General features: G+C 51.7%; 1 protein-coding gene across 1 annotated transcript in view; it reads left to right on the top strand.

The window, feature by feature from the left end:
* The window catches only part of CD5 (CD5 molecule), a 72,859-nt gene that overhangs the window by 50,990 nt on the left and 9,821 nt on the right, over positions 1–12,048 (top strand). Inside the window, exon 4 of the mRNA XM_078646381.1 lies at positions 533–856. Coding sequence (XP_078502507.1) covers positions 533–856 — 324 coding nt within the window. The remainder of the gene's footprint in view (positions 1–532; positions 857–12,048) is intronic.

Raw genomic sequence — 12,048 nt, 5'->3', positions numbered from 1 at the left:
AACCCATTTCAACACCTAACTAAAATGTTACTTTAACTGTTTTTTTCAGTGGATCTATCTATCTATCTATCTATCTATCTATCTATCTATCTATCTATCGCGCTCACTCTATCTATCAATCGCCCTCACTCTATCTATCACTCTCACTCCATCTATCTATCTATCTATCTATCTATCTATCTATCTATCTATCTATCTATCTATCTATCTATCTATCTATCTATCTATCTATCTATCCATCTATCTATCTATCTATCGCGCTCACTCTATCTATCTATCAATCGCCCTCACTCTATCTATCTATCACCCTCACTCCATCTATCTATCTATCTATCTATCTATCTATCTATCTATCTATCTATCTATCTATCTATCTATCTATCTATCTATCTATCTATCTATCTATCTATCTATATAGTTTGTTCCCTGCTTTCTTCTGCTGTTCTCGCTCCTTTCATTCATTTCCATAGTACTAACTATATAACTATATGTTTTGTCTCTTCTCCCCATTTCCTTCCTCCCGCTCCTCCAGACGCGCCCCGCTTCCGGCTGGTGGATGGCACTCACACCTGCTCTGGGGCGGTGGAGCTCTACTTAAAGGGTTGGTGGGGGTCTGTATGCCTCATAGACTTCCCTAGGGCAACTGGTGAGCTGATCTGCAGGTCCCTTGGTTGTGGCACCTTTCTACAAGTTCTCACCGGAAGCCGCCGGGCCCCTGTGTGGGCGTGTCCAAGGGCCCCTGTCCTGTGGAATCTCAAAGGCTGCCTGACCCCGGGTGCAATCAGCGACATTGAGTCCTGCGCCATTCGGGACCTCCCAAGAAGATGCACAGAAACCGCCCAGCTTATCTGCTCCGGTGAGTACCAGCTGTGGTGTCCAGGTCCTCAGAGGGTCTATACCTTGAGTCCATCATAATATATCATTTTTAGATGCTAATGACAGTGGATATCAGTAGGTATTCTGATCTCACATCCCACTACCTAGTGCAGCTAAAAGGACCTTACTGGTTCATTAGCTTTACCCAGGCCCCCAATCCTAACTACCCTGGGCGAGTTGCAGGCCTTTAGAAACTCTGTTCCCTGCTGCATGCCACATTCGAATGTATGTTTACTATATTTATATGGGCTACAGAACGGTGATGGATTAAACCCAGATCTTTTGACTGGGTGTGAGTGTTTGATTGATTCAGATTCTCCGTCCATCACCACCCTCTTTTGTACCGCTTTTGGCCGCCATAAGTGTGGCAGGGTATGCTCAGACGTGAGTCCCTTGCTCACTTTGCCACTGGATTCAAGCTAGCCTGGCTGAAGACGGCTGGAATGCCAGAAACCGGTCCTCGGAAGCTAGTTTCCGGTCCAGGGAAGGCATGGCTTGGCAGTTCGGGCTGGACTGTTCCCATGAGGCACAGGGTCAGACTGATTTGCATATAGCCATGTCTGAACTGGGGTGGCAGAGTGGGCTAAAGAACGGTGATGGATTAAACCCAGATCTTTTGACTGGGTGTGAGTGTTTGATTGATTCAGATTCTCCGTCCATCACCACCCCCTTTTGCACCGCTACTTTATTTATGCAGCATTCATAATACACTAGACCCAAATGCACCCCGTTTCAGAAGCTGCGACCTACAGACCTGATTTAGTTATGTTATCGTTTGGAAATTGTAGGCCTGCAGCCAGAAGGGACAGTTTTAGGATTGCTGTGTGTTGTAAGTAGGTTAGGTAGTTAGCAGGACACGTCTTCAGGTTACAAGATAGATTTATTAATATAGGACAGCAGAGCCGTACACCTCACCATCTGACCAGACCATCAACTGACAAGACTAGAAATTTCACATACAAGTTAGAACACTCACAGGTACTATGGGAGGCTGGGAAGGTGGGAACACAAAGGAGGGACTACTGACACCAAGTAGCCATAATGAAGGAAGCACAAATATAGAACATCGTGAAACTGTCTTAAGCCAGGACAACACAGTTACTGAATGAGGGCCATATATCTTCTTACTGCAGCCTGGAAATCTCCTCAGTAAGTGGAGGTTCTAACTGCCCAGAGGAACACTTCCGGTCCATCTTAGAAACAGGAACAGGAAGCCATCTTAGAGGCGGGAACAGGAAGTGAGAAGTGTGGGAGGGGCTACTGGGTCATGGAACAGGCCGGACTCTAAGCATGGATGGGTGCAATGCATCCCAACTTCATGAGACTCAGCGTGATATTTACAGGGAAGCTGTAGACACTTATCATTCGGTGTCGATAGAAGATCAGTGAAAGAAGAGGCTCTGCGCCTGCCCACATAACCTACAAGGCCGCATGAGACATTACTGACATCTCAGATTATCAAATTACTATTTATTTATATGCTTGTTTATTGTATTCAGAAATGTACCCAGCACTGAAAAGGGAGCTTTACAGTGATAGACCTACATGAATATTTATGTAAATCAATAATTTAAAAAAGTGTGTTTTTAAATATATAGGTAGCCAGGTAATGTCAGTTAGCAATTACAAAGGTAGGACAAGGATGGCATTAACTAGGTCAGATTTCCAGAATAACCACCAGCTATGCAAACGTTTCAGTGTATATAAAAAGTGGACAGGACTCTGGTACACCTGGTCCTCCATCAGACAGCTCACTTCTAGCGCCTTGAGACCTCACGGTGAGTTGCACGCTATACAAGAATGTTTGACATTTGACATTTGATAACACATCCTAGTTGGGTAAAAACACAAGCCTATGTTCGAGCTCTTGAACCTGGAAGGGCTACTCTCTTAAAAGCTGCAACCGTTCAGGGTTCAGCCGCGCCTCGTTCTGGAGGACGGACAGTCTCACTAGGGGACCCTTCAAGTGTGTTTTCTAATGATGAGTAAGATAGCTCATTGGGGTGGCTGCCTACTATAGCGGATGTATGACGTTACAACGCATGCTATTACAACGCATGCCTTTACAAAGGAAGTTTTACAACGCAAGTCGTTACAACGACTTGCGATGGGGGGGGCTGGATAGTGAATAGTTTAATTTACTATTCCAACTCCAGTCGCCATGGATAGTAGGGAAGGTGTTGGAAACTTTTCCCTATCCTAGAGCGCCCCCCCAGGCGCAAGACGTTGTAGAAGTTGCGTTGTAATGGTTGCGTCGTAAAGGTACTTCATTGTAAAAGTTGAGTTGTAAAGGATGTTCCCCACTACAGCGATTAGAAGTAGCCCATTGGTCATAGATGGCACCCTGACAGGGCCGACTCCAGCATTCATTGTTCTGGGGTCCATAAGTAAAGTATAATTATTTCAACTGAGGGGAGTGCTGGCAGTGTGCTGTCTTGTAATGGAAAGAGTGGGGTGAGGGGTGAAAGAGGATTGGGAGAGGGAGAAACGTTGATGGAGGACCACACCTTAATTGGGAAAGAGAGAGAAAAAAGAAGTATAACAAATGGTAATAAGGGAACACATAAAAACAAGTATGGAGTTAAATGTGGTGGAGACATTTTGCTTGAAAGGGAGTATGGATTGAGGTAGTACTATGCAGGACAACGAGGGAGTCAACAACATGTGACGGATGAAATGATTCAGCCAAAGCTTTTAACAACCACGAGTTTGTCTGGCTTTGTCTTAGTTCCTGAGTATGTGCCCTAACAGCTGGGTCTGGGCTTCTCATGAAATCTTTTTGTAAAATATACGTTTATTCAAATTTTTGTTTTTGAGAAAGAAAGGTATGAAAAACAAGGGAGTAAGAGATAGGTGGGAAAGAGACATAGAAAGAGGAACAATTCGCCAAATTACCCCACACAGGGGGTGCAGAAAGCATCGCTGTGGAACCAAGGGAACATAACCGTAGAAGGGAATCACAGTATGGAATGTCTCGGGCAATGCCCTTGTCCATCAGTCAATATCAGGCGAAGCAGCGCCCAGGTCGCAGCATCCATTCCATAGTGCAGAATCCGGAGTCCCCAGGGGAGAACACAAACGCGTATGGAAGCTGTGTCCCCCAGGTCCACACGCAATGTGCGGTGCACTCAAAAGTGGAGAACAAAGACCCCCCCCCCAACAACCCCAAATACCCCAACCCCCCTCCCTACCCCCAGTGGTGGCGACCAACAGACAAACATCACATCAACATTCGTGACGGCGGTCAGACCTGGAAAAGGTGTAGTGCTCGAAGTGTTGAAGGGCAAACAGCAGAAGGCAGGCCCCTGGACAGGAACCTGACCAGCGGTCCCCACTTGAACATGAAGTTTTTAAAATTCCCCAAAAAAATATCAGACATTCTCTCCATACTTAGGAGTCGCCACAACCTTGCATGCCACAGCGAGATAGCCGGCGCTGACGGGCTTTTCCAAGCGGCCGCCAGGGTCAACTTAGCCGCTCCCAAGCACAGCCATATAATGCGTTGATCAGCTCTGGTCTGGTGCTCCAACAGCGGGTCTCTGAGCCCCAGCAGGACATACTCTATCGAATTTGGAATCGGGTATCCCACCACGTCTTTGATGTGAGATAGGATCTCAGCCCAGTAGGGTTGGATGGAGGGGCAGTCCCACCAGATATGGCGGAAGTCGCCCAGCATACCGCAGCCCCTCCAGCACCTGTCTGAGGTGGTCGGGAAGATCCGATGTAGCTTAGATGGGTAGAGGTACCAATCATACAGAGTTTTCAAGTGTGCCTCTCTGAGATCAATCGAGTGGTTATGTGTCGCTACGTCCCTCCAGAGGGCCCTCCATTCTGCATCAGTGATGTCCCTACCTAATGTGGTTTCCCAGTGGCCCATGTAACGGGGGCGGGGTGATACCGCGGTGTCCAGCAACAACCCATAGAGAAAGGAGATCGTCCCCTTCATAGTAGAAGTGCGGAGAATAAAAGCCTCAAACTTAGTCAGTGGCCTAGTAGCAGCGTCGACCACTCCCGCCGAGGTCGCCCAGTGCAAGAGCTGGAGATGACGATAGCGTTCAGTGGGGGGGACATCGTAGTCCCGCATACAATTCTGGAAGGTGAGAGGTGACACACCATGAAACAGATGAGTAAGGGCTCTGCAACCACCCTTCCTCCAGATGTCAAAAGGACCGTCGGTCGAGGCCGGGGGAAAGGCCGGATTAAAATGAATCGGAGTGAACGGAGATGGGAAGGTGGTCCACCGGTCATCGCTACTAACCGTGTCCCAGATTTTTAAAACCGTGCTGGTGGGAGTACTAACATACGCATTCTTGGGGCGGTCAGCCTTGGGTTTCCAGGCCAAATCCCAGATGGACCGTCCGGCTACACTTCGATCCATGTTGAGCCAGTGCTTCTCCGAGAGCTGCTGGGACCATTCCACCAATACCCGTAGTTGCGCAGCTTTATAATACAGGTGCATGTCAGGGAGACCCACCCCCCCATCCACACGTGGACGGCGCAACACTGCATAGGAAAGCCGAGCCCGGCCGTTCTGCCACACAAATTTCAACATCATGGTCTTGAGCTGGCGAAAGTAGGTTAAGTCCACCGGTATGGGCAGCGCCTGAAAGAGGTATAGGAGTTTTGGGAGGAGGACCATCTTAAGCGCGTGAATTCTGCCCAACCATGAGATGAACTTCGGCTTCCACCTCTCCAGCTCCGCGCGGATCGCCGTCATCATCGGCGGAAAATTGGCCTGGAATAACGCACCCAAGGTAGAAGTCAATCTCACTCCCAGATACAGCAAGGAGGAGGTCGACCACGACAGTGGAGTAATCGCTCTGACCTGTTGTACATCCTCGGGAGGAAGAGTGAGGTTCAAAACATACGATTTGGAGAGGTTAACCTTGAAGCCCGCCGCCTCTTCGAAGGCAGAGAGCAGCGTTTGGATATGGGGCAGGGACAGCGCGGGGTCTCTGACCGAGAGTAACACATCATCCGCGAAGAGCGTGATCTTATGTTCTTCGCCAGAGAAGGGGATGCCCAGGATGTGATCGTCCCTCCGGATCGCAAGCGCCAGTGGTTCAATACTGAGAGCGAAGAGGAGTGGGGAGAGAGGACAGCCCTGCCGCGTTCCACGCGAGTGGCGGAAGCACCCGGATCTATGGCCATTAACTATCACCCTAGAGGTGGGGTTGCTATAATTAGCCTCAACCATTCTAATGAAATGGGAAGAAAACCCGAAGGCCACCAGCGTGCGGTGGAGGAAGCCCCAATCGACACGGTCGAAGGCCTTCTCCGCGTCAAGCCCCACTAAAATTGCCGGCACCTGAGATCTATTAGCCTTTTCAATCAGATGGAGGACACGCCTCAGGTTGTCATGCGTTTGCCTGCCCTTTATGAAACCGGATTGGTCAGGATGTATAAGGACCGGCATTAAGTCCTGCAATCTACGAGCTAAAATAGACGAGTACAGCTTGGCATCCAAATTGAGGAGCGCTATCGGGCGAAAGGACGCGCATTCTGAATGGTCTTTCCCCGGTTTGGGGATGACAGTAATCAGGGCCTCGGCCATAGTCTCCGAGGTTCTCCCCTCGGATGCCATGGCGTTGAAGAGGGAGACCAAATAATCACAGAGGTCTGACGCAAACGTCTTGTAAAACAAGGCAGTGTAGCCGTCAGGACCGGGGGCCTTGTGGAGTTTCAAAGCCCCGATAGCGTCCAACACCTCTTCCCTAGTGATAGGGGAGGACAGCAAGTCATTCCATTCCCTGGATACTTGAGGGATCGGGAGACCCTCCAGGAATGCAGACTGTGCTGCCGGGGCAAGAGTGTCGCTGGAATAGAGATCCGCGTAAAAGCGGCCGAAAAGAGCTGCCTTGTCCGCGTCCTTGTGCTGTATAGTACCCGCGTGGTCTCGTATGCCCCCAATATAGTCTTTCTCACGTTTATCGCGAAGTTGCCGGGCCAGGTGGCGCCCCACCTTGTTCCCATGAGAGTAGGATATGCGTCGGAGCCGGAGGAGGGTAAACTCAGCACGATTGTTATAATGGGCCCGCAATTTCCCCCTCACCGCCGTCAGCGGCCGCAGGGTTATCCTAGAGGGGTTAGACTTGTGTGCTTGTTCGAGGTTCGCCAATTACGCCTCTAGATCCTCCCTCTCCTTCCTCCGTAAATTATTGAGGTTTGCATTAAGAGCGAGGCAAGTGCCCCGAATCGTGGCCTTATAGGCATCCCAAGTGACATATACCGAGGTGTCGGAAGAAGGGTTAAGGGCCATAAACTCCCTCAGAGCTCTCCGCAGTTCTTTACAGGACGTCTCATCACTCATCACGCATCGCCCAGCATACCGCAGCCCCTCCAGCACCTGTCTGAGGTGGTCGGGAAGATCCGATGTAGCTTAGATGGGTAGAGGTACCAATCATACAGAGTTTTCAAGTGTGCCTCTCTGAGATCAATCGAGTGGTTATGTGTCGCTACGTCCCTCCAGAGGGCCCTCCATTCTGCATCAGTGATGTCCCTACCTAATGTGGTTTCCCAGTGGCCCATGTAACGGGGGCGGGGTGATACCGCGGTGTCCAGCAACAACCCATAGAGAAAGGAGATCGTCCCCTTCATAGTAGAAGTGCGGAGAATAAAAGCCTCAAACTTAGTCAGTGGCCTAGTAGCAGCGTCGACCACTCCCGCCGAGGTCGCCCAGTGCAAGAGCTGGAGATGACGATAGCGTTCAGTGGGGGGGACATCGTAGTCCTGCATACAATTCTGGAAGGTGAGAGGTGACACACCATGAAACAGATGAGTAAGGGCTCTGCAACCACCCTTCCTCCAGATGTCAAAAGGACCGTCGGTCGAGGCCGGGGGAAAGGCCGGATTAAAATGAATCGGAGTGAACGGAGATGGGAAGGTGGTCCACCGGTCATCGCTACTAACCGTGTCCCAGATTTTTAAAACCGTGCTGGTGGGAGTACTAACATACGCATTCTTGGGGCGGTCAGCCTTGGGTTTCCAGGCCAAATCCCAGATGGACCGTCCGGCTACACTTCGATCCATGTTGAGCCAGTGCTTCTCCGAGAGCTGCTGGGACCATTCCACCAATACCCGTAGTTGCGCAGCTTTATAATACAGGTGCATGTCAGGGAGACCCACCCCCCCATCCACACGTGGACGGCGCAACACTGCATAGGAAAGCCGAGCCCGGCCGTTCTGCCACACAAATTTCAACATCATGGTCTTGAGCTGGCGAAAGTAGGTTAAGTCCACCGGTATGGGCAGCGCCTGAAAGAGGTATAGGAGTTTTGGGAGGAGGACCATCTTAAGCGCGTGAATTCTGCCCAACCATGAGATGAACTTCGGCTTCCACCTCTCCAGCTCCGCGCGGATCGCCGTCATCATCGGCGGAAAATTGGCCTGGAATAACGCACCCAAGGTAGAAGTCAATCTCACTCCCAGATACAGCAAGGAGGAGGTCGACCACGACAGTGGAGTAATCGCTCTGACCTGTTGTACATCCTCGGGAGGAAGAGTGAGGTTCAAAACATACGATTTGGAGAGGTTAACCTTGAAGCCCGCCGCCTCTTCGAAGGCAGAGAGCAGCGTTTGGATATGGGGCAGGGACAGCGCGGGGTCTCTGACCGAGAGTAACACATCATCCGCGAAGAGCGTGATCTTATGTTCTTCGCCAGAGAAGGGGATGCCCAGGATGTGATCGTCCCTCCGGATCGCAAGCGCCAGTGGTTCAATACTGAGAGCGAAGAGGAGTGGGGAGAGAGGACAGCCCTGCCGCGTTCCACGCGAGTGGCGGAAGCACCCGGATCTATGGCCATTAACTATCACCCTAGAGGTGGGGTTGCTATAATTAGCCTCAACCATTCTAATGAAATGGGAAGAAAACCCGAAGGCCACCAGCGTGCGGTGGAGGAAGCCCCAATCGACACGGTCGAAGGCCTTCTCCGCGTCAAGCCCCACTAAAATTGCCGGCACCTGAGATCTATTAGCCTTTTCAATCAGGTGGAGGACACGCCTCAGGTTGTCATGCGTTTGCCTGCCCTTTATGAAACCGGATTGGTCAGGATGTATAAGGACCGGCATTAAGTCCTGCAATCTACGAGCTAAAATAGACGAGTACAGCTTGGCATCCAAATTGAGGAGCGCTATCGGGCGAAAGGACGCGCATTCTGAATGGTCTTTCCCCGGTTTGGGGATGACAGTAATCAGGGCCTCGGCCATAGTCTCCGAGGTTCTCCCCTCGGATGCCATGGCGTTGAAGAGGGAGACCAAATAATCACAGAGGTCTGACGCAAACGTCTTGTAAAACAAGGCAGTGTAGCCGTCAGGACCGGGGGCCTTGTGGAGTTTCAAAGCCCCGATAGCGTCCAACACCTCTTCCCTAGTGATAGGGGAGGACAGCAAGTCATTCCATTCCCTGGATACTTGAGGGATCGGGAGACCCTCCAGGAATGCAGACTGTGCTGCCGGGGCAAGAGTGTCGCTGGAATAGAGATCCGCGTAAAAGCGGCCGAAAAGAGCTGCCTTGTCCGCGTCCTTGTGCTGTATAGTACCCGCGTGGTCTCGTATGCCCCCAATATAGTCTTTCTCACGTTTATCACGAAGTTGCCGGGCCAGGTGGCGCCCCACCTTGTTCCCATGAGAGTAGGATATGCGTCGGAGCCGGAGGAGGGTAAACTCAGCACGATTGCTATAATGGGCCCGCAATTTCCCCCTCACCGCCGTCAGCGGCCGCAGGGTTATCCTAGAGGGGTTAGACTTGTGTGCTTGTTCGAGGTTCGCCAATTACGCCTCTAGATCCTCCCTCTCCTTCCTCCGTAAATTATTGAGGTTTGCATTAAGAGCGAGGCAAGTGCCCCGAATCGTGGCCTTACAGGCATCCCAAGTGACATATACCGAGGTGTCGGAAGAAGGGTTAAGGGCCATAAACTCCCTCAGAGCTCTCCGCAGTTCTTTACAGGACGTCTCATCACGCACCAGCGCTGCGGGGAAGTACCATTTCCTCCATCCGTCCCCCCCCACCCGCCAATGCAGCCCTAGAACCACCAGGCTATGGTCCGAGACAGATAGAGGGAAGATACTGGACATGCGGACATCCCCCCTAAGGGCCTGGCTGATAAAGACATGATCTATGCGGGAGTAAGAGCGATGGACATTTGAAAAGAATGTGTAGTCCATGGTATGTGGGTGTAAGAACCGCCAGCTGTCCACTAACCCCAGATCACCTAATTGTCTTTGTGTTTCACCAGAGAAGATCCCAGAGTCCGCCCTATGTGACCCTGAACAGTCCAGGCTTCTGTCCCACACCATGTTAAAGTCTCCCAGGAGGAACAGGTGCCCCTCGACAAAATCACCCACCTGTACCAACAAGCCCTGCAAAAAACCATTCTGTCCAGCGTTAGGGGCATAAACAACCACAAACGTGCAGAGTCGACCATACAGCGATCCCTTCACCATCAACCAACGTCCCTCCTTATCAGTGCTCACTCCCAGGGGCTGAAAATGAAGGGACGCCTTGAACATGAGGGCCACCCCCCTATGCTTGGTGGATGCAGATGCCCTGTATATGAGGGGGAAATGTTTGTGTCGGAGTCTAAGTTCATCCTTCTTAGCTAAATGGGTTTCTTGGAGGGCTACCACATCGAGATGATGGTCTGTCAGGTATTTCCAAAGCTTCTGGCGTTTCTGTGGAGAATTAAGACCTTTCACATTCCATGTACCCACACTAACAGGCATACTGACGTATTAGAGTCTCGCCTTGTATGTCTCCCATTGCGATCCGGTCACTCCCCCGATCACGACCACTAGAATGTCCGACCATCCCCGGACCAGGCCACGCCCCAAACAACCATCTCCACTCCTCCCTCTCCCCTCCCCCACCCCATCGCACCACAGCATCAAAGCTCCCAGCGCCAGGCACATAAGGAGTGTTGTGAAACATGACAAATTGAAAGCAGTTGTGCGGAGGCAGCAGTCGCAAGGGCCAGGATGCCACCCTCCCGGGGGAATCACCACCCAGCCACCCTCCCAGATCTACATTCAAGCAACGCACAGCAAGTATAGAGTTCGCAACCAGCCCCAGTACAGCGAGGGGGCCTGAACGGAGGCACCTGCGAGAGAAGCCAAGATCTATCTCGTCTAGGGAAGATAACACACCACATACATCGCAAACAGACGCCACCACTGGCCCACCCATCCCACCCCCCACCCCACAAAAGCAACCATAACATCGAAAAAAGACATGCAAAACAATAACAGTTATAACGATACTCATCGTGATGTCATCGAAGCATCCCAGAACAGTGCAGTGCACCATGAAGTAGAACAACAAACTGCAACGCAAGGCACTGAACCTGAACCTCGTAGTCCTCAGTTCCAGCAGGTCACGGTTCGGAAGTCCCCCACTGGTCTGGAATCGGGGCAGGGGTGTCAACCTGGTGACCCCCAGGGCCACGGGCCGGGTGTCTTCTCCAAAAGTACCATCATACCCCGGGGACCTCAGGCCAAGAGCCCCTCCGACGGCATTCAATGAGGCCGGGGTCAAGCTGCTCCATTACTCGTCTGGGAATCCGCCATGGTGGCGGAGGCCACCGATGCCACTGCTGCTCCCCTCTCCTGCTCCCTAGCCGCGGGGTCTGGTCGCCGCCGCTCCGGGGATGGGCCCACTCTGTGCCAGGAAGAAGAGCGACGCCGCCTCCGGAATGGCGAGCCGCGCGCCTCCTGCGATGGACCGGTTTCCTCTATGCCCAGGAGATCCTTCGCCAGTTGCAGGGAATTGAGCTGCCTCAGTCTATTCTCCCAGCGAAATATAATCCGGAAAGGATGGCCCCAAGAGTAGGAGACCCCGCGCTCACGGAGGAAGGCGGTCACAGGCCTGAAGTCCCTCCGCTTCTGCAAGGTTGTCGCCGCCAGATCCTGGTAGAGCTGCGGGTGATGGCCTCTAAATTGCAACGTTGTGACGTTCCTAGCTTTCCTCAAAATCCTTTCCTTCACCTGAAAGTCATGCACACAGACGAGGATATCTGGTGGCGGGCCCCCGCCCCGTCTGGGCAACCCCACTCTATGCACTCTGTCCATCTGAATGTCACGCACCTCCTCATCCTCCAGGATCTGGACAAACAAGGCCTGCACGTACTCACGCAGGTCCTCCGCCCCACTGTCCCACGGTACCGCCTTGATACGAATGTT

This window comes from Lissotriton helveticus, chromosome 1_1 (assembly GCF_964261635.1).
Source record: "Lissotriton helveticus chromosome 1_1, aLisHel1.1, whole genome shotgun sequence".
In the NCBI taxonomy this organism is placed as follows: Eukaryota; Metazoa; Chordata; class Amphibia; order Caudata; family Salamandridae; genus Lissotriton; species Lissotriton helveticus.
Note: the sequence above shows the minus strand (reverse complement) of the source record. Positions and strands in the feature narration are given on the sequence as shown.